Source organism: Atractosteus spatula, chromosome 8, assembly GCF_055471065.1.
Source record: "Atractosteus spatula isolate fAtrSpa1 chromosome 8, fAtrSpa1.hap1, whole genome shotgun sequence".
In the NCBI taxonomy this organism is placed as follows: domain Eukaryota; kingdom Metazoa; phylum Chordata; class Actinopteri; order Semionotiformes; family Lepisosteidae; genus Atractosteus; species Atractosteus spatula.
This window is the reverse complement of record NC_142713.1, coordinates 2,108,643-2,131,006: the sequence shown is the minus strand read 5'-3', so window position 1 is coordinate 2,131,006 and position 22,364 is coordinate 2,108,643. Positions and strand designations below refer to the sequence as shown.

Sequence of the window (22,364 nt, the reverse complement as noted above, 5' to 3'; positions counted from 1 at the left end):
AGAGCTCGCCGAACACCGGTTTTTTTACTTGGCTCTGAACGTGTATGGCGCTTCTGCGGGGCAGTGTGGGAATTGTGCTCTGCTGCCCCCTAGTGGCGCCTCCCGCGGCAAGGTCGCGATGGGGACACCGCTGGCCCGGCGGGCAGTCTGTGTTGTGCTGGTTTTCCTGATGTGCGGAAGAGCAGTCGAGCCACTGGACAGCAGCTTCAGCTGTCTGAACAGACATTGTAAGAGGTTGTACGAGATATGGTGTAGTTAAATGTTTTGATGATCGCTGGGCCCTGGGTTCAGTTCTGGGCCTGGGGTGCTGTCTGTGGGGAGTTTGCATGTTCTCCCCCCGTGTTCTTGTGGGTTTCTTCCAGGTGATTCAGTGTCCTCCCACAGTCCAGAGACATGTCGGTGGGTTAATTGTCCTGTGATGGACTGGCCCTGGTGTGTGTGTGTGTGTGTGTCCTGTGGTGGACTCAGTGCAGTGTTAATGTACTGGAGTGTCCAGTCAGTGTGTCTGTATTAACCCCTCTCTCTCTCAGTGCAGTGTTAATGTTCTGGAGTGTCCAGTCAGTGTGTCTGTATTAACCCCTCTCTCTCTCAGTGCAGTGTTAATGTACTGGAGTGTCCAGTCAGTGTGTCTGTATGAACCCCTCTCTCTCTCAGTGCAGTGTTAATGTGCTGGAGTGTCCAGTCAGTGTGTGTGTATTAACCCCTCTCTCTCTCAGTGCAGTGTTAATGTACTGGAGTGTCCAGTCAGTGTGTCTGTATTAACCCCTCTCTCTCTCAGTGCAGTGTTAATGTACTGGAGTGTCCAGTCAGTGTGTCTGTATTAACCCCTCTCTCTCAGTGCAGTGTTAATGTACTGGAGTGTCCAGTCAGTGTGTCTGTATGAACCCTTCTCTCTCTCAGTGCAGTGTTAATGTACTGGAGTGTCCAGTCAGTGTGTGTGTATTAACCCCTCTCTCTCTCAGTGCAGTGTTAATGTACTGGAGTGTCCAGTCAGTGTGTCTGTATTAACCCCTCTCTCTCTCAGTGCAGTGTTAATGTACTGGAGTGTCCAGTCAGTGTGTCTGTATCAACCCCTCTCTCTCTCAGTGCAGTGTTCATGTACTGGAGTGTCCAGTCAGTGTGTGTGTATTAACCCCTCTCTCTCTCAGTGCAGTGTTAATGTACTGGAGTGTCCATCAGTGTGTCTGTATTAACCCCTCTCTCTCTCAGTGCAGTGTTAATGTACTGGAGTGTCCAGTCAGTGTGTGTGTATTAACCCCTCTCTCTCTCAGTGCAGTGTTCATGTACTGATGTATAGTGTATTCATCTCCTTGTTCACTCACTCCTCACAGTCATCCTGAAGCTATAATACCCAAAGAAGAAATCAGCCCAAGACACAGATTTGCTGATTCTATTCTACTCTTTATTGCCTTAATGCTGCACAGAGAAGTGCAGAATAGCTTCTTACAAACAGAGATACATATGAGTGCAAGAGTTCCAGGAAGAATATGCTCCTTTCTATATGAGGAAAGCAGAGTGGCAAAGGCCCATTCCCTGTAATAGCAGAAGTGCACCGCGCAGATTCCAGCACATGTGCGCGAAGGAGAAAGTGCGGGAAGGATATGTGAGAGTGTGTGCAGAGCACTGTGAACTGTACCCTCAGAGGCTCAAATTCGGATTCAGGGTTTGGGTCGGAGGTTAGGGAAAAACTGAAGAGTTAGTATCAGGACAGGGTTAGAGAAATAGATTCTAGAGTAGAGTTCGCTTTCAGAGTTTCCTTTGATATAGGGTTAAGGGCACAGTGAGATTTCTACACTGTAATAGTCTGATGTAGGGTTAGGGGCACAGTGAGATTTCTACACTGTAATAGTCTGATGTAGGGTTAGGGGCACAGTGAGATTTCTACACTGTAATAGTCTGATGTAGGGTTAGGGGTCTTATGTAGGGTCAGAGTTAGTTGTGAGGGTCACAGTGTTGACAGAGTGAGGGTGCCAGTTACTCTGCATGCTGGGATGGGGTTACTGTTCAGGTTGGGGTGTTACCCCCTATGTACGACAGCGATATCACACTGTGTTTGTGTGTGTGTGAGGTGAGTGTGAGTGTGCGCGTGCGCTCGTGTTACGGGACGTTAGCAGCTCAGCGCGGGTCCTTGGCGCAGGGCGCGCAGTCGCAGCGTGTGGGGACGGTGATGATCTCTGTCGCAGTCGAGCCGTCGCCGCAGGTCAGCGTCACCGTCCTGAGCTTCGACTGGGACCGCTGGCAGCAGCTGCACTGGGTCGTCCACTGGCCCTTGTCCCACAGCTGGGAGGACGCGCAGAGGCCGCGACAGCCAGGCAGCTGGACCTGAGAGAGGGAGCGGGGGGTACAGTGTCAGTATAGTGTCTTACACAGGTGTGCTGAAGAGTACAGTGTGAGTATAGTGTCTTACACAGGTGTGCTGAAGGGTACAGTGAGAGTATAATGTCTTACACAGGTGTGTGCTGAAGAGTACAGTGTCAGTATAGTGTCTTACACAGGTGTGCTGAAGAGTACAGTGTGAGTATAGTGTCTTACACAGGTGTGCTGAAGAGTACAGTGTGAGTATAGTGTCTTACATGGGGTGTGCTGAAGAGTACAGTGTGAGTATAGTGTCTTACACAGGTGTGCTGAAGAGTACAGTGTGAGTATAGTGTCTTACACAGATGTGTGCTGAAGAGTACAGTGTGAGTATAGTGTCTTCCACAGGGTGTGCTTACACAGGTGTACTGAAGAGTACAGTGAGAGTATAGTGTCTTACAAGGGGTGTGCTGAAGAGTACAATGTGAGTATAGTGTCTTAGACAGGTGTATGCTGAAGAGTACAGTGTGAGTATAGTGACTTACACGGGGTGTGCTGAAGAGTACAGTGAGAGTATAGTGGCTTGCACGGGGTGTGCTGAAGAGTACAGTGTGAGTATAGTGTCTTCCACAGGGTGTGCTTACACAGGTGTACTGAAGAGTACAGTGAGAGTATAGTGTCTTACACAGGTGTGCTGAAGAGTACAGTGTGAGTATAGTGTCTTACACGGGGTGTGCTGAAGACTGCAGTGTGAGTATAGTGTCTTACACGGGGTGTGCTGAAGAGTCTGATGTAGGGTTAGGGGCACAGTGAGATTTCTACACTGTAATAGTCTGATGTAGGGTTAGGGGCACAGTGAGATTTCTACACTGTAATAGTCTGATGTAGGGTTAGGGGCACTGTGAGAATTCTACACTGTAATAGTCTGATGTAGGGTTAGGGGCACAGTGAGATTTCTACACTGTAATAGTCTGATGTAGGGTTAGGGGCACAGTGAGATTTCTACACTGTAATAGTCTGATGTAGGGTTAGGGGCACAGTGAGTATAGTGTGTGTGCTGAAGAGTACAGTGTGAGTATAGTGTCTTACACGGGGTGTGCTGATGAGTACAGTGAGAGTATAGTGTGGATAGTTTTCTCAAATTTTCTTACTTTGGCTTGGCAGGATCCATTCCTGATCACAGTCTCCTCAACCACCAGCTCACACTGGCTGCGTTTCTTTTCTGTAAAACACAACACAGCTCGTCAGAATACAGATCCAGAGTGCTCCCTGTATCCGACAGCGACGTGATGAAGACACGACCAGCTGTCCAGCGGACTGGTCTGGCAAAATGGAGACAGACCCATCGACAGACAAGGTGTTACAAACACTTCAGTAATGGACTTCACAACTGAGGAGCTTTCTGACACAAAGGCTGGCGTTCAGTCTCACTCACGCACTGTATAATTTAACACTAAAATGAGAGAAACCAAGGAGTTTGACTGACACTAACTGGGGCAGTGACCCACACATTGCTTACAACATTAATCTGGTTAGGAACTCACCGCAGACGAGTGTGGGGCAGCACTTTCCCTTCACTGGAACTGTCACGAGCTCCTCATCAGCTTTACAGCTGGGCACTGAGTCACACTGGCACGCTGACAGAGAGAGAGAGAGAGGGGTTAATACAGACACACTGACTGGACACTCCAGTACATGAACACTGCACTGAGAGAGAGAGGGGTTAATACAGACACACTGACTGAACACTCCAGTACATTAACACTGCACTGAGAGAGAGAGGGGTTAATACAGACACACTGACTGGACACTCCAGTACATTAACACTGCACTGAGAGAGAGAGGGGTTAATACAGACACACTGACTGGACACTCCAGTACATTAACACTGCACTGAGAGAGGGGTTAATACAGACACACTGACTGGACACCAGTACATTGACACTGCACTGAGACAGAGGGGTTAATACAGACACACTGACCGTTTCTTGAGACCTTCGTAGTGGTGGTGGTGATTCCTCCTTTAGTGACTTCTGTGATGGTTGTAGTTGTGTCTCCTTCGGTGATGACGGTAGTTGTTGTTCTGGTGCCGTCCTCACTGACCACAGTGGATTTCCTTGTGGAGGTGGGAACAGGGTGTGTGACGTGTCTAGTAGTGGCTTTGGTAGTTTTCACTGTAGTTGTGGTTTTGCCATCTCTTGTCACTTCTGTTGTGGTCGTCATTGTGTCACCTTTAGTGACTTTGGTGATTTTGGTAGTGGTGTCCCCATTTTTCTCGATTGTGGTTGTTGTGACAGTGCCGTCTTGGTCGACCACAGTGGATGTGTCTGTGGTTTCCTCGGTGACTTGGGGAGATGTGTGTTGAGGGGCTTCTGGCTTCCCTTTGGTGCTTGTGACACTTGACACCGTTTGACCGTTTCTTGTGACCTTCGTAGTGGTGGTGGTGATTCCTCCTTTAGTGACTTCTGTGATGGTTGTAGTTGTGTCTCCTTCGGTGATGACGGTAGTTGTTGTTTTGGTGCCGTCCTCACTGACCACAGTGGATTTCCTTGTGGAGGTGGGAACAGGGTGTGTGACGTGTGTAGTAGTGGCTTTGGTAGTTGTTACTGTAGTTGTGGTTTTGCCATCTCTTGTCACTTCTGTTGTGGTCGTCGTTGTGTCACCTTTAGTGACTTTGGTGATTTTGGTAGTGGTGTCCCCATTTTTCTCGATGGTGGTTGTTGTGACGGTGCCGTCTTGGTCGACCGCAGTGGATGTGTGTGTTGTTTCCTCTGTTGTTTCTGCTGGTTTGTTGCCTTCCTTGACCTGTGTGGTTGTTGTAGTCGTGTCACCTCTAGTGACTTGCGTGACGGTCTTAGTGGTGTCGTTCTCTTTCGTCACGGTTGTTTTGGTGGTACTGCCGTCCGGGTTGACTACTGTGGAGGTCTTCTTGGTCTCTTCCTCTTTTTCAGCGGGCTCGTCGCCTTTCTTGACTTTGGTGGTGATGTGGGTGGTGTCCCCCTTGGTAAGCTTTGTGACGGTGGTGGTGGTATCTCCTTTCGTGGTCTCGGTGACTGTGGTAACGCTGCCGTCTGGGTTGACCACAGTGGTTTTGTCAGTGCTGCTGGGAGTGGTGTCCTTTATATCTGCGCCTCGGACGGTTTCAGTACTGATTGTAGTCACCCCTTGTTTGGTGTCTTTTGTGGTTATGGTAACACTGCCGTCCTGGTTGACTTTCTCCGTTTTCTTTATGCTTTCCTCGGTGACTTGGGGAGATGTGTGTTGAGGGGCTTCTGGCTTCCCTTTGGTGCTTGTGACACTTGACACCGTTTGACCGTTTCTTGTGACCTTCGTAGTGGTGGTGGTGATTCCTCCTTTAGTGACTTCTGTGATGGTTGTAGTTGTGTCTCCTTCGGTGATGACGGTAGTTGTTGTTATGGTGCCGTCCTCACTGACCACAGTGGATTTCCTTGTGGAGGTGGGAAGAGGGTGTGTGACGTGTCTAGTAGTGGCTTTGCTAGTTGTCACTGTAGTTGTGGTTTTGCCATCTCTTGTCACTTCTGTTGTGGTCGTCGTTGTGTCACCTTTAGTGACTTTGGTGATTTTGGTAGTGGTGTCCCCATTTTTCTCGATGGTGGTTGTTGTGACGGTGCCGACTTGGTCGACCGCAGTGGATGTGTGTGTTGTTTCCTCGGTTGTTTCTGCTGGTTTGTTGCCTTCCTTGACCTGTGTGGTTGTTGTAGTCGTGTCACCTCTAGAGACTTGCGTGACAGTCTTAGTGGTGTCGTTCTCTTTCGTCACGGTTGTTTTGGTGGTACTGCCGTCCGGGTTGACTACTGTGGAGGTCTTTTTGGTCTCTTCCTCTTTTTCAGCGGGCTCGTCGCCTTTCTTGACTTTGGTGGTGATGTGGGTGGTGTCCCCCTTGGTAAGCTTTGTGACGGTGGTGGTGGTGTCTCCTTTCGTGGTCTCGGTGACTGTGGTAACGCTGCCGTCTGGGTTGACCACAGTGGTTTTGTCAGTGCTGCTGGGAGTGGTGTCCTTTATATCTGCGCCTCGGACGGTTTCAGTACTGATTGTAGTCACCCCTTGTTTGGTGTCTTTTGTGGTTATGGTAACACTGCCGTCCTGGTTGACTTTCTCCGTTTTCTTTATGCTTTCTTCGGTGACTTGGGGAGATGTGTGTTGAGGGGCTTCTGGCTTCCCTTTGGTGCTTGTGACACTTGACACCGTTTGACCGTTTCTTGTGACCTTCGTAGTGGTGGTGGTGATTCCTCCTTTAGTGACTTCTGTGATGGTTGTTGTTGTGTCTCCTTCGGTGATGACGGTAGTTGTTGTTATGGTGCCGTCCTCACTGACCACAGTGGATTTCCTTGTGGAGGTGGGAACAGGGTGTGTGACGTGTGTAGTAGTGGCTTTGCTAGTTGTCACTGTAGTTGTGGTTTTGCCATCTCTTGTCACGTCTGTTGTGGTTGTCGTTGTGTCACCTTTAGTGACTTTGGTGATTTTGGTAGTGGTGTCCCCATTTTTCTCGATGGTGGTTGTTGTGACGGTGCCATCTTGGTCGACCGCAGTGGATGTGTGTGTTGTTTCCTCGGTTGTTTCTGCTGGTTTGTTGCCTTCCTTGACCTGTGTGGTTGTTGTAGTCGTGTCACCTCTAGTGACTTGCGTGACGGTCTTAGTGGTGTCGTTCTCTTTCGTCACGGTTGTTTTGGTGGTACTGCCGTCCGGGTTGACTACTGTGGAGGTCTTCTTGGTCTCTTCCTCTTTTTCAGCGGGCTCGTCGCCTTTCTTGACTTTGGTGGTGATGTGGGTGGTGTCCCCTTTGGTAAGCTTTGTGACGGTGGTGGTGGTATCTCCTTTCGTGGTCTCGGTGACTGTGGTAACGCTGCCGTCTGGGTTGACCACAGTGGTTTTGTCAGTGCTGCTGGGAGTGGTGTCCTTTATATCTGCGCCTCGGACGGTTTCAGTACTGATTGTAGTCACCCCTTGTTTGGTGTCTTTTGTGGTTATGGTAACACTGCCGTCCTGGTTGACTTTCTCCGTTTTCTTTATGCTTTCTTCGGTGACTTGGGGAGATGTGTGTTGAGGGGCTTCTGGCTTCCCTTTGGTGCTTGTGACACTTGACACCGTTTGACCGTTTCTTGTGACCTTCGTAGTGGTGGTGGTGATTCCTCCTTTAGTGACTTCTGTGATGGTTGTAGTTGTGTCTCCTTCGGTGATGACGGTAGTTGTTGTTTTGGTGCCGTCCTCACTGACCACAGTGGATTTCCTTGTGGAGGTGGGAACAGGGTGTGTGACGTGTCTAGTAGTGGCTTTGCTAGTTGTCACTGTAGTTGTGGTTTTGCCATCTCTTGTCACTTCTGTTGTGGTCGTCGTTGTGTCACCTTTAGTGACTTTGGTGATTTTGGTAGTGGTGTCCCCATTTTTCTCGATGGTGGTTGTTGTGACGGTGCCATCTTGGTCGACCGCAGTGGATGTGTGTGTTGTTTCCTCGGTTGTTTCTGCTGGTTTGTTGCCTTCCTTGACCTGTGTGGTTGTTGTAGTCGTGTCACCTCTAGTGACTTGCGTGACAGTCTTAGTGGTGTCGTTCTCTTTCGTCACGGTTGTTTTGGTGGTACTGCCGTCCGGGTTGACTACTGTGGAGGTCTTCTTGGTCTCTTCCTCTTTTTCAGCGGGCTCGTCGCCTTTCTTGACTTTGGTGGTGATGTGGGTGGTGTCCCCCTTGGTAAGCTTTGTGACGGTGGTGGTGGTATCTCCTTTCGTGGTCTCGGTGACTGTGGTAACGCTGCCGTCTGGGTTGACCACAGTGGTTTTGTCAGTGCTGCTGGGAGTGGTGTCCTTTATATCTGCGCCTCGGACGGTTTCAGTACTGATTGTAGTCACCCCTTGTTTGGTGTCTTTTGTGGTTATGGTAACACTGCCGTCCTGGTTGACTTTCTCCGTTTTCTTTATGCTTTCTTCGGTGACTTGGGGAGATGTGTGTTGAGGGGCTTCTGGCTTCCCTTTGGTGCTTGTGACACTTGACACCGTTTGACCGTTTCTTGTGACCTTCGTAGTGGTGGTGGTGATTCCTCCTTTAGTGACTTCTGTGATGGTTGTAGTTGTGTCTCCTTCGGTGATGACGGTAGTTGTTGTTTTGGTGCCGTCCTCACTGACCACAGTGGATTTCCTTGTGGAGGTGGGAACAGGGTGTGTGACGTGTCTAGTAGTGGCTTTGCTAGTTGTCACTGTAGTTGTGGTTTTGCCATCTCTTGTCACGTCTGTTGTGGTCGTCGTTGTGTCACCTTTAGTGACTTTGGTGATTTTGGTAGTGGTGTCCCCATTTTTCTCGATGGTGGTTGTTGTGACGGTGCCATCTTGGTCGACCGCAGTGGATGTGTGTGTTGTTTCCTCGGTTGTTTCTGCTGGTTTGTTGCCTTCCTTGACCTGTGTGGTTGTTGTAGTCGTGTCACCTCTAGTGACTTGCGTGACAGTCTTAGTGGTGTCGTTCTCTTTCGTCACGGTTGTTTTGGTGGTACTGCCGTCCGGGTTGACTACTGTGGAGGTCTTCTTGGTCTCTTCCTCTTTTTCAGCGGGCTCGTCGCCTTTCTTGACTTTGGTGGTGATGTGGGTGGTGTCCCCTTTGGTAAGCTTTGTGACGGTGGTGGTGGTATCTCCTTTCGTGGTCTCGGTGACTGTGGTAACGCTGCCGTCTGGGTTGACCACAGTGGTTTTGTCAGTGCTGCTGGGAGTGGTGTCCTTTATATCTGCGCCTCGGACGGTTTCAGTACTGATTGTAGTCACCCCTTGTTTGGTGTCTTTTGTGGTTATGGTAACACTGCCGTCCTGGTTGACTTTCTCCGTTTTCTTTATGCTTTCTTCGGTGACTTGGGGAGATGTGTGTTGAGGGGCTTCTGGCTTCCCTTTGGTGCTTGTGACACTTGACACCGTTTGACCGTTTCTTGTGACCTTCGTAGTGGTGGTGGTGATTCCTCCTTTAGTGACTTCTGTGATGGTTGTAGTTGTGTCTCCTTCGGTGATGACGGTAGTTGTTGTTTTGGTGCCGTCCTCACTGACCACAGTGGATTTCCTTGTGGAGGTGGGAACAGCGTGTGTGACGTGTGTAGTAGTGGCTTTGGTAGTTTTCACTGTAGTTGTGGTTTTGCCATCTCTTGTCACTTCTGTTGTGGTCGTCGTTGTGTCACCTTTAGTGACTTTGGTGATTTTTGTAGTGGTGTCCCCATTTTTCTCGATGGTGGTTGTTGTGACGGTGCCGTCTTGGTCGACCGCAGTGGATGTGTGTGTTGTTTCCTCGGTTGTTTCTGCTGGTTTGTTGCCTTCCTTGACCTGTGTGGTTGTTGTAGTCGTGTCACCTCTAGTGACTTGCGTGACGGTCTTAGTGGTGTCGTTCTCTTTCGTCACGGTTGTTTTGGTGGTACTGCCGTCCGGGTTGACTACTGTGGAGGTCTTTTTGGTCTCTTCCTCTTTTTCAGCGGGCTCGTCGCCTTTCTTGACTTTGGTGGTGATGTGGGTGGTGTCCCCCTTGGTAAACTTTGTGACGGTGGTGGTGGTATCTCCTTTCGTGGTCTCGGTGACTGTGGTAACGCTGCCGTCTGGGTTGACCACAGTGGTTTTGTCAGTGCTGCTGGGAGTGGTGTCCTTTATATCTGCGCCTCGGACGGTTTCAGTACTGATTGTAGTCACCCCTTGTTTGGTGTCTTTTGTGGTTATGGTAACACTGCCGTCCTGGTTGACTTTCTCCGTTTTCTTTATGCTTTCTTCGGTGACTTGGGGAGATGTGTGTTGAGGGGCTTCTGGCTTCCCTTTGGTGCTTGTGACACTTGACACCGTTTGACCGTTTCTTGTGACCTTCGTAGTGGTGGTGGTGATTCCTCCTTTAGTGACTTCTGTGATGGTTGTAGTTGTGTCTCCTTCGGTGATGACGGTAGTTGTTGTTATGGTGCCGTCCTCACTGACCACAGTGGATTTCCTTGTGGAGGTGGGAACAGGGTGTGTGACGTGTGTAGTAGTGGCTTTGGTAGTTGTCACTGTAGTTGTGGTTTTGCCATCTCTTGTCACTTCTGTTGTGGTCGTCGTTGTGTCACCTTTAGTGACTTTGGTGATTTTGGTAGTGGTGTCCCCATTTTTCTCGATGGTGGTTGTTGTGACGGTGCCATCTTGGTCGACCGCAGTGGATGTGTGTGTTGTTTCCTCGGTTGTTTCTGCTGGTTTGTTGCCTTCCTTGACCTGTGTGGTTGTTGTAGTCGTGTCACCTCTAGTGACTTGCGTGACGGTCTTAGTGGTGTCGTTCTCTTTCGTCACGGTTGTTTTGGTGGTACTGCCGTCCGGGTTGACTACTGTGGAGGTCTTCTTGGTCTCTTCCTCTTTTTCAGCGGGCTCGTCGCCTTTCTTGACTTTGGTGGTGATGTGGGTGGTGTCCCCCTTGGTAAGCTTTGTGACGGTGGTGGTGGTATCTCCTTTCGTGGTCTCGGTGACTGTGGTAACGCTGCCGTCTGGGTTGACCACAGTGGTTTTGTCAGTGCTGCTGGGAGTGGTGTCCTTTATATCTGCGCCTCGGACGGTTTCAGTACTGATTGTAGTCACCCCTTGTTTGGTGTCTTTTGTGGTTATGGTAACACTGCCGTCCTGGTTGACTTTCTCCGTTTTCTTTATGCTTTCTTCGGTGACTTGGGGAGATGTGTGTTGAGGGGCTTCTGGCTTCCCTTTGGTGCTTGTGACACTTGACACCGTTTGACCGTTTCTTGTGACCTTCGTAGTGGTGGTGGTGATTCCTCCTTTAGTGACTTCTGTGATGGTTGTAGTTGTGTCTCCTTCGGTGATGACGGTAGTTGTTGTTATGGTGCCGTCCTCACTGACCACAGTGGATTTCCTTGTGGAGGTGGGAACAGGGTGTGTGACGTGTGTAGTAGTGGCTTTGGTAGTTGTCACTGTAGTTGTGGTTTTGCCATCTCTTGTCACTTCTGTTGTGGTCGTCGTTGTGTCACCTTTAGTGACTTTGGTGATTTTGGTAGTGGTGTCCCCATTTTTCTCGATGGTGGTTGTTGTGACGGTGCCGTCTTGGTCGACCGCAGTGGATGTGTGTGTTGTTTCCTCGGTTGTTTCTGCTGGTTTGTTGCCTTCCTTGACCTGTGTGGTTGTTGTAGTCGTGTCACCTCTAGTGACTTGCGTGACGGTCTTAGTGGTGTCGTTCTCTTTCGTCACGGTTGTTTTGGTGGTACTGCCGTCCGGGTTGACTACTGTGGAGGTCTTTTTGGTCTCTTCCTCTTTTTCAGCGGGCTCGTCGCCTTTCTTGACTTTGGTGGTGATGTGGGTGGTGTCCCCCTTGGTAAGCTTTGTGACGGTGGTGGTGGTATCTCCTTTCGTGGTCTCGGTGACTGTGGTAACGCTGCCGTCTGGGTTGACCACAGTGGTTTTGTCAGTGCTGCTGGGAGTGGTGTCCTTTATATCTGCGCCTCGGACGGTTTCAGTACTGATTGTAGTCACCCCTTGTTTGGTGTCTTTTGTGGTTATGGTAACACTGCCGTCCTGGTTGACTTTCTCCGTTTTCTTTATGCTTTCTTCGGTGACTTGGGGAGATGTGTGTTGAGGGGCTTCTGGCTTCCCTTTGGTGCTTGTGACACTTGACACCGTTTGACCGTTTCTTGTGACCTTCGTAGTGGTGGTGGTGATTCCTCCTTTAGTGACTTCTGTGATGGTTGTAGTTGTGTCTCCTTCGGTGATGACGGTAGTTGTTGTTATGGTGCCGTCCTCACTGACCACAGTGGATTTCCTTGTGGAGGTGGGAACAGGGTGTGTGACGTGTCTAGTAGTGGCTTTGCTAGTTGTCACTGTAGTTGTGGTTTTGCCATCTCTTGTCACTTCTGTTGTGGTCGTCGTTGTGTCACCTTTAGTGACTTTGGTGATTTTGGTAGTGGTGTCCCCATTTTTCTCGATGGTGGTTGTTGTGACGGTGCCGTCTTGGTCGACCGCAGTGGATGTGTGTGTTGTTTCCTCTGTTGTTTCTGCTGGTTTGTTGCCTTCCTTGACCTGTGTGGTTGTTGTAGTCGTGTCACCTCTAGTGACTTGTGTGACGGTCTTAGTGGTGTCGTTCTCTTTCGTCACGGTTGTTTTGGTGGTACTGCCGTCCGGGTTGACTACTGTGGAGGTCTTCTTGGTCTCTTCCTCTTTTTCAGCGGGCTCGTCGCCTTTCTTGACTTTGGTGGTGATGTGGGTGGTGTCCCCCTTGGTAAGCTTTGTGACGGTGGTGGTGGTATCTCCTTTCGTGGTCTCGGTGACTGTGGTAACGCTGCCGTCTGGGTTGACCACAGTGGTTTTGTCAGTGCTGCTGGGAGTGGTGTCCTTTATATCTGCGCCTCGGACGGTTTCAGTACTGATTGTAGTCACCCCTTGTTTGGTGTCTTTTGTGGTTATGGTAACACTGCCGTCCTGGTTGACTTTCTCCGTTTTCTTTATGCTTTCCTCGGTGACTTGGGGAGATGTGTGTTGAGGGGCTTCTGGCTTCCCTTTGGTGCTTGTGACACTTGACACCGTTTGACCGTTTCTTGTGACCTTCGTAGTGGTGGTGGTGATTCCTCCTTTAGTGACTTCTGTGATGGTTGTAGTTGTGTCTCCTTCGGTGATGACGGTAGTTGTTGTTATGGTGCCGTCCTCACTGACCACAGTGGATTTCCTTGTGGAGGTGGGAAGAGGGTGTGTGACGTGTCTAGTAGTGGCTTTGCTAGTTGTCACTGTAGTTGTGGTTTTGCCATCTCTTGTCACTTCTGTTGTGGTCGTCGTTGTGCCACCTTTAGTGACTTTGGTGATTTTGGTAGTGGTGTCCCCATTTTTCTCGATGGTGGTTGTTGTGACGGTGCCGTCTTGGTCGACCGCAGTGGATGTGTGTGTTGTTTCCTCTGTTGTTTCTGCTGGTTTGTTGCCTTCCTTGACCTGTGTGGTTGTTGTAGTCGTGTCACCTCTAGTGACTTGCGTGACGGTCTTAGTGGTGTCGTTCTCTTTCGTCACGGTTGTTTTGGTGGTACTGCCGTCCGGGTTGACTACTGTGGAGGTCTTTTTGGTCTCTTCCTCTTTTTCAGCGGGCTCGTCGCCTTTCTTGACTTTGGTGGTGATGTGGGTGGTGTCCCCCTTGGTAAGCTTTGTGACGGTGGTGGTGGTGTCTCCTTTCGTGGTCTCGGTGACTGTGGTAACGCTGCCGTCTGGGTTGACCACAGTGGTTTTGTCAGTGCTGCTGGGAGTGGTGTCCTTTATATCTGCGCCTCGGACGGTTTCAGTACTGATTGTAGTCACCCCTTGTTTGGTGTCTTTTGTGGTTATGGTAACAGTGCCATCCTGGTTGACTTTCTCCGTTTTCTTTATGCTTTCTTCGGTGACTTGGGGAGATGTGTGTTGAGGGGCTTCTGGCTTCCCTTTGGTGCTTGTGACACTTGACACCGTTTGACCGTTTCTTGTGACCTTCGTAGTGGTGGTGGTGATTCCTCCTTTAGTGACTTCTGTGATGGTTGTTGTTGTGTCTCCTTCGGTGATGACGGTAGTTGTTGTTTTGGTGCCGTCCTCACTGACCACAGTGGATTTCCTTGTGGAGGTGGGAACAGGGTGTGTGACGTGTGTAGTAGTGGCTTTGGTAGTTTTCACTGTAGTTGTGGTTTTGCCATCTCTTGTCACTTCTGTTGTGGTCGTCGTTGTGTCACCTTTAGTGACTTTGGTGATTTTGGTAGTGGTGTCCCCATTTTTCTCGATGGTGGTTATTATGACAGTGCCGTCTTGATCGACCACAGTAGATGTGTCTGTGGTTTCCTCGGTGACTTGGGGAGATGTGTGTTGAGGGGCTTCTGGCTTCCCTTTGGTGCTTGTGACACTTGACACCGTTTGACCGTTTCTTGTGACCTTCGTAGTGGTGGTGGTGATTCCTCCTTTAGTGACTTCTGTGATGGTTGTAGTTGTGTCTCCTTCGGTGATGACGGTAGTTGTTGTTATGGTGCCGTCCTCACTGACCACAGTGGATTTCCTTGTGGAGGTGGGAACAGGGTGTGTGACGTGTCTAGTAGTGGCTTTGCTAGTTGTCACTGTAGTTGTGGTTTTGCCATCTCTTGTCACTTCTGTTGTGGTCGTCGTTGTGTCACCTTTAGTGACTTTGGTGATTTTGGTAGTGGTGTCCCCATTTTTCTCGATGGTGGTTGTTGTGACGGTGCCGTCTTGGTCGACCGCAGTGGATGTGTGTGTTGTTTCCTCTGTTGTTTCTGCTGGTTTGTTGCCTTCCTTGACCTGTGTGGTTGTTGTAGTCGTGTCACCTCTAGTGACTTGCGTGACGGTCTTAGTGGTGTCGTTCTCTTTCGTCACGGTTGTTTTGGTGGTACTGCCGTCCGGGTTGACTACTGTGGAGGTCTTCTTGGTCTCTTCCTCTTTTTCAGCGGGCTCGTCGCCTTTCTTGACTTTGGTGGTGATGTGGGTGGTGTCCCCCTTGGTAAGCTTTGTGACGGTGGTGGTGGTATCTCCTTTCGTGGTCTCGGTGACTGTGGTAACGCTGCCGTCTGGGTTGACCACAGTGGTTTTGTCAGTGCTGCTGGGAGTGGTGTCCTTTATATCTGCGCCTCGGACGGTTTCAGTACTGATTGTAGTCACCCCTTGTTTGGTGTCTTTTGTGGTTATGGTAACAGTGCCATCCTGGTTGACTTTCTCCGTTTTCTTTATGCTTTCTTCGGTGACTTGGGGAGATGTGTGTTGAGGGGCTTCTGGCTTCCCTTTGGTGCTTGTGACACTTGACACCGTTTGACCATTTCTTGTGACCTTCGTAGTGGTGGTGGTGATTCCTCCTTTAGTGACTTCTGTGATGGTTGTTGTTGTGTCTCCTTCGGTGATGACGGTAGTTGTTGTTTTGGTGCCGTCCTCACTGACCACAGTGGATTTCCTTGTGGAGGTGGGAACAGGGTGTGTGACGTGTGTAGTAGTGGCTTTGGTAGTTTTCACTGTAGTTGTGGTTTTGCCATCTCTTGTCACTTCTGTTGTGGTCGTCGTTGTGTCACCTTTAGTGACTTTGGTGATTTTGGTAGTGGTGTCCCCATTTTTCTCGATGGTGGTTGTTGTGACAGTGCCGTCTTGGTCGACCGCAGTGGATGTGTGTGTTGTTTCCTCGGTTGTTTCTGCTGGTTTGTTGCCTTCCTTGACCTGTGTGGTTGTTGTAGTCGTGTCACCTCTAGTGACTTGCGTGACGGTCTTAGTGGTGTCGTTCTCTTTCGTCACGGTTGTTTTGGTGGTACTGCCGTCCGGGTTGACTACTGTGGAGGTCTTCTTGGTCTCTTCCTCTTTTTCAGCGGGCTCGTCGCCTTTCTTGACTTTGGTGGTGATGTGGGTGGTGTCCCCCTTGGTAAGCTTTGTGACGGTGGTGGTGGTATCTCCTTTCGTGGTCTCGGTGACTGTGGTAACGCTGCCGTCTGGGTTGACCACAGTGGTTTTGTCAGTGCTGCTGGGAGTGGTGTCCTTTATATCTGCGCCTCGGACGGTTTCAGTACTGATTGTAGTCACCCCTTGTTTGGTGTCTTTTGTGGTTATGGTAACAGTGCCATCCTGGTTGACTTTCTCCGTTTTCTTTATGCTTTCTTCGGTGACTTGGGGAGATGTGTGTTGAGGGGCTTCTGGCTTCCCTTTGGTGCTTGTGACACTTGACACCGTTTGACCGTTTCTTGTGACCTTCGTAGTGGTGGTGGTGATTCCTCCTTTAGTGACTTCTGTGATGGTTGTTGTTGTGTCTCCTTCGGTGATGACGGTAGTTGTTGTTTTGGTGCCGTCCTCACTGACCACAGTGGATTTCCTTGTGGAGGTGGGAACAGGGTGTGTGACGTGTGTAGTAGTGGCTTTGGTAGTTTTCACTGTAGTTGTGGTTTTGCCATCTCTTGTCACTTCTGTTGTGGTCGTCGTTGTGTCACCTTTAGTGACTTTGGTGATTTTGGTAGTGGTGTCCCCATTTTTCTCGATGGTGGTTATTATGACAGTGCCGTCTTGATCGACCACAGTAGATGTGTCTGTGGTTTCCTCGGTGACTTGGGGAGATGTGTGTTGAGGGGCTTCTGGCTTCCCTTTGGTGCTTGTGACACTTGACACCGTTTGACCGTTTCTTGTGACCTTCGTAGTGGTGGTGGTGATTCCTCCTTTAGTGACTTCTGTGATGGTTGTAGTTGTGTCTCCTTCGGTGATGACGGTAGTTGTTGTTATGGTGCCGTCCTCACTGACCACAGTGGATTTCCTTGTGGAGGTGGGAACATGGTGTGTGACGTGTCTAGTAGTGGCTTTGCTAGTTGTCACTGTAGTTGTGGTTTTGCCATCTCTTGTCACTTCTGTTGTGGTCGTCGTTGTGTCACCTTTAGTGACTTTGGTGATTTTGGTAGTGGTGTCCCCATTTTTCTCGATGGTGGTTGTTGTGACGGTGCCGTCTTGGTCGACCGCAGTGGATGTGTGTGTTGTTTCCTCTGTTGTTTCTGCTGGTTTGTTGCCTTCCTTGACCTGTGTGGTTGTTGTAGTCGTGTCACCTCTAGTGACTTGCGTGACGGTCTTAGTGGTGTCGTTCTCTTTCGTCACGGTTGTTTTGGTGGTACTGCCGTCCGGGTTGACTACTGTGGAGGTCTTCTTGGTCTCTTCCTCTTTTTCAGCGGGCTCGTCGCCTTTCTTGACTTTGGTGGTGATGTGGGTGGTGTCCCCCTTGGTAAGCTTTGTGACGGTGGTGGTGGTATCTCCTTTCGTGGTCTCGGTGACTGTGGTAACGCTGCCGTCTGGGTTGACCACAGTGGTTTTGTCAGTGCTGCTGGGAGTGGTGTCCTTTATATCTGCGCCTCGGACGGTTTCAGTACTGATTGTAGTCACCCCTTGTTTGGTGTCTTTTGTGGTTATGGTAACAGTGCCATCCTGGTTGACTTTCTCCGTTTTCTTTATGCTTTCTTCGGTGACTTGGGGAGATGTGTGTTGAGGGGCTTCTGGCTTCCCTTTGGTGCTTGTGACACTTGACACCGTTTGACCATTTCTTGTGACCTTCGTAGTGGTGGTGGTGATTCCTCCTTTAGTGACTTCTGTGATGGTTGTTGTTGTGTCTCCTTCGGTGATGACGGTAGTTGTTGTTTTGGTGCCGTCCTCACTGACCACAGTGGATTTCCTTGTGGAGGTGGGAACAGGGTGTGTGACGTGTGTAGTAGTGGCTTTGGTAGTTTTCACTGTAGTTGTGGTTTTGCCATCTCTTGTCACTTCTGTTGTGGTCGTCGTTGTGTCACCTTTAGTGACTTTGGTGATTTTGGTAGTGGTGTCCCCATTTTTCTCGATGGTGGTTGTTGTGACAGTGCCGTCTTGGTCGACCGCAGTGGATGTGTGTGTTGTTTCCTCGGTTGTTTCTGCTGGTTTGTTGCCTTCCTTGACCTGTGTGGTTGTTGTAGTCGTGTCACCTCTAGTGACTTGCGTGACGGTCTTAGTGGTGTCGTTCTCTTTCGTCACGGTTGTTTTGGTGGTACTGCCGTCCGGGTTGACTACTGTGGAGGTCTTCTTGGTCTCTTCCTCTTTTTCAGCGGGCTCGTCGCCTTTCTTGACTTTGGTGGTGATGTGGGTGGTGTCCCCCTTGGTAAGCTTTGTGACGGTGGTGGTGGTATCTCCTTTCGTGGTCTCGGTGACTGTGGTAACGCTGCCGTCTGGGTTGACCACAGTGGTTTTGTCAGTGCTGCTGGGAGTGGTGTCCTTTATATCTGCGCCTCGGACGGTTTCAGTACTGATTGTAGTCACCCCTTGTTTGGTGTCTTTTGTGGTTATGGTAACACTGCCGTCCTGGTTGACTTTCTCCGTTTTCTTTATGCTTTCTTCGGTGACTTGGGGAGATGTGTGTTGAAGGGCTTCTGGCTTCCCTTTGGTGCTTGTGACACTTGACACCGTTTGACCGTTTCTTGTGACCTTCGTAGTGGTGGTGGTGATTCCTCCTTTAGTGACTTCTGTGATGGTTGTAGTTGTGTCTCCTTCGGTGATGACGGTAGTTGTTGTTCTGGTGCCGTCCTCACTGACCACAGTGGATTTCCTTGTGGAGGTGGGAACAGGGTGTGTGACGTGTGTAGTAGTGGCTTTGGTAGTTTTCACTGTAGTTGTGGTTTTGCCATCTCTTGTCACTTCTGTTGTGGTCGTCGTTGTGTCACCTTTAGTGACTTTGGTGATTTTGGTAGTGGTGTCCCCATTTTTCTCGATGGTGGTTGTTGTGACAGTGCCGTCTTGATCGACCACAGTAGATGTGTCTGTGGTTTCATCGGTGACTTGGGGAGATGTGTGTTGAGGGGCTTCTGGCTTCCCTTTGGTGCTTGTGACACTTGACACCGTTTGACCGTTTCTTGTGACCTTCGTAGTGGTAGTGGTGATTCCTCCTTTAGTGACTTCTGTGATGGTTGTAGTTGTGTCTCCTTCGGTGATGACGGTAGTTGTTGTTATGGTGCCGTCCTCACTGACCACAGTGGATTTCCTTGTGGAGGTGGGAACAGGGTGTGTGACGTGTCTAGTAGTGGCTTTGCTAGTTGTCACTGTAGTTGTGGTTTTGCCATCTCTTGTCACTTCTGTTGTGGTCGTCGTTGTGCCACCTTTAGTGACTTTGGTGATTTTGGTAGTGGTGTCCCCATTTTTCTCGATGGTGGTTGTTGTGACGGTGCCGTCTTGGTCGACCGCAGTGGATGTGTGTGTTGTTTCCTCTGTTGTTTCTGCTGGTTTGTTGCCTTCCTTGACCTGTGTGGTTGTTGTAGTCGTGTCACCTCTAGTGACTTGCGTGACGGTCTTAGTGGTGTCGTTCTCTTTCGTCACGGTTGTTTTGGTGGTACTGCCGTCCGGGTTGACTACTGTGGAGGTCTTCTTGGTCTCTTCCTCTTTTTCAGCGGGCTCGTCGCCTTTCTTGACTTTGGTGGTGATGTGGGTGGTGTCCCCCTTGGTAAGCTTTGTGACGGTGGTGGTGGTATCTCCTTTCGTGGTCTCGGTGACTGTGGTAACGCTGCCGTCTGGGTTGACCACAGTGGTTTTGTCAGTGCTGCTGGGAGTGGTGTCCTTTATATCTGCGCCTCGGACGGTTTCAGTACTGATTGTAGTCACCCCTTGTTTGGTGTCTTTTGTGGTTATGGTAACAGTGCCATCCTGGTTGACTTTCTCCGTTTTCTTTATGCTTTCTTCGGTGACTTGGGGAGATGTGTGTTGAGGGGCTTCTGGCTTCCCTTTGGTGCTTGTGACACTTGACACCGTTTGACCGTTTCTTGTGACCTTCGTAGTGGTGGTGGTGATTCCTCCTTTAGTGACTTCTGTGATGGTTGTTGTTGTGTCTCCTTCGGTGATGACGGTAGTTGTTGTTTTGGTGCCGTCCTCACTGACCACAGTGGATTTCCTTGTGGAGGTGGGAACAGGGTGTGTGACGTGTGTAGTAGTGGCTTTGGTAGTTTTCACTGTAGTTGTGGTTTTGCCATCTCTTGTCACTTCTGTTGTGGTCGTCGTTGTGTCACCTTTAGTGACTTTGGTGATTTTGGTAGTGGTGTCCCCATTTTTCTCGATGGTGGTTGTTATGACAGTGCCGTCTTGATCGACCACAGTAGATGTGTCTGTGGTTTCCTCGGTGACTTGGGGAGATGTGTGTTGAGGGGCTTCTGGCTTCCCTTTGGTGCTTGTGACACTTGACACCGTTTGACCGTTTCTTGTGACCTTCGTAGTGGTGGTGGTGATTCCTCCTTTAGTGACTTCTGTGATGGTTGTAGTTGTGTCTCCTTCGGTGATGACGGTAGTTGTTGTTATGGTGCCGTCCTCACTGACCACAGTGGATTTCCTTGTGGAGGTGGGAACAGGGTGTGTGACGTGTCTAGTAGTGGCTTTGCTAGTTGTTACTGTAGTTGTGGTTTTGCCATCTCTTGTCACTTCTGTTGTGGTCGTCGTTGTGTCACCTTTAGTGACTTTGGTGATTTTGGTAGTGGTGTCCCCATTTTTCTCGATGGTGGTTGTTGTGACGGTGCCATCTTGGTCGACCGCAGTGGATGTGTGTGTTGTTTCCTCGGTTGTTTCTGCTGGTTTGTTGCCTTCCTTGACCTGTGTGGTTGTTGTAGTCGTGTCACCTCTAGTGACTTGCGTGACGGTCTTAGTGGTGTCGTTCTCTTTCGTCACGGTTGTTTTGGTGGTACTGCCGTCCGGGTTGACTACTGTGGAGGTCTTCTTGGTCTCTTCCTCTTTTTCAGCGGGCTCGTCGCCTTTCTTGACTTTGGTGGTGATGTGGGTGGTGTCCCCCTTGGTAAGCTTTGTGACGGTGGTGGTGGTATCTCCTTTCGTGGTCTCGGTGACTGTGGTAACGCTGCCGTCTGGGTTGACCACAGTGGTTTTGTCAGTGCTGCTGGGAGTGGTGTCCTTTATATCTGCGCCTCGGACGGTTTCAGTACTGATTGTAGTCACCCCTTGTTTGGTGTCTTTTGTGGTTATGGTAACAGTGCCATCCTGGTTGACTTTCTCCGTTTTCTTTATGCTTTCTTCGGTGACTTGGGGAGATGTGTGTTGAGGGGCTTCTGGCTTCCCTTTGGTGCTTGTGACACTTGACACCGTTTGACCGTTTCTTGTGACCTTCGTAGTGGTGGTGGTGATTCCTCCTTTAGTGACTTCTGTGATGGTTGTAGTTGTGTCTCCTTCGGTGATGACGGTAGTTGTTGTTTTGGTGCCGTCCTCACTGACCACAGTGGATTTCCTTGTGGAGGTGGGAACAGGGTGTGTGACGTGTCTAGTAGTGGCTTTGCTAGTTTTCACTGTAGTTGTGGTTTTGCCATCTCTTGTCACTTCTGTTGTGGTCGTCGTTGTGTCACCTTTAGTGACTTTGGTGATTTTGGTAGTGGTGTCCCCATTTTTCTCGATGGTGGTTGTTGTGACGGTGCCGTCTTGGTCGACCGCAGTGGATGTGTGTGTTGTTTCCTCGGTTGTTTCTGCTGGTTTGTTGCCTTCCTTGACCTGTGTGGTTGTTGTAGTCGTGTCACCTCTAGTGACTTGCGTGACGGTCTTAGTGGTGTCGTTCAGTGTAATAACAGTGGTTTTGGTGGTGCTGCCGTCCTTATTAAGCAGTGTGGACGTCTTCCTTGTTTCCTTAAATTTCTTAACGGGTTCTTCGCCTTTCTTAATTTCTGTGGTTATTTCAGTGGTGTCCCCTTTTGTAACTTTCATGATAATTGTGGTAGTGTCTCCTTTCTTTGTCTCGGTGATTGTGGTGGTGGTGCCGTCTTCATTAACCACATTAGTTATCTTTGTAGTACTTGGTGTGGTGTCGATCGTCGCCCCGTTGATTGTTTCGGTAGTTATCGTAGTAACGCCTTGTTTTTTGTCTGTAGTTGTGATTGTCACACTCCTGTCGTTATTGACCTCCATCTTTTTCGTCACTGTTTCTTCGGTGACTTTTGGGAATTCTCCCTTTCCTGTGTTTTTCCCGTGTCTTCTGAATACACAGTTGTGTGGGCTTTTCGCTCTGGATTTTTTCACAGTTTTTTCTGTCTTTCCATCTTTTGTGGTCTCTGTCGTAGTAGTCACAGTGTCGCCTTCTCTTGTGATCGTGGTTCTAGTTATGGTGCCGTCTTCACTGACAGTGGAAAATGTCCTGTTTTCTTCCTCGTACTCTTCTGAACTTCTGCCTTCACCGACCTGTGGAAAGATTGCTTACGTTAACCCCTTTGACAGTATAGAAATCTCAGATCTAACCATTTCAAATACATTTGTTCCACTTTTGAATTCATTAAGAGACGCACAGGGATTTAAGCTGGTATTCCTAAGGTTTTTCAGAAGTTGCCTTTCAGCCGGGGCCGAAGGGTTGGCGGTTTTACAACCCCACCCCACCCCCAGTTACAAGGAATGAACGAGGGAGGCAGCTGTAAGGGTTGGGGGGTTTCTGACAGCCCTGTTCTTGCAGACTGGCCGTTATCCCAGTAACAGGGCACTACACCCCCCCACCGCCCTTCACGCAGGAGAAGGGGGAAGAAGAGATGGGATCCCTCAAGAAGCGGGATATTTATACATAGGCAGGAGTGGCTATGGTACTTTGTCGTAATTTGTTTAGGTTAGGGGATGGCGCTGCTCCAGGATACTGTTGTTCAGGACCA

General features: G+C 49.7%; 1 protein-coding gene across 1 annotated transcript; it reads right to left on the bottom strand.

The window, feature by feature from the left end:
* Positions 1-1,389: 1,389 nt before the first annotated feature.
* LOC148829041 (uncharacterized) lies at positions 1,390-21,639 on the bottom strand. Its single transcript, XM_088923309.1, has 11 exons — positions 19,972-21,639; positions 18,640-19,749; positions 16,408-18,417; positions 14,176-16,185; positions 10,144-13,953; positions 6,544-9,453; positions 4,744-5,853; positions 4,278-4,521; positions 3,840-3,932; positions 3,447-3,517; positions 1,390-2,322 (listed from the first exon to the last, which is right to left on the bottom strand). The coding sequence occupies exons 1-11, from the start codon at positions 21,637-21,639 to the stop codon at positions 2,116-2,118; spliced, it is 15,243 nt and encodes a 5,080-aa protein (XP_088779435.1). The 3' UTR covers positions 1,390-2,115.
* Positions 21,640-22,364: the final 725 nt, after the last annotated feature.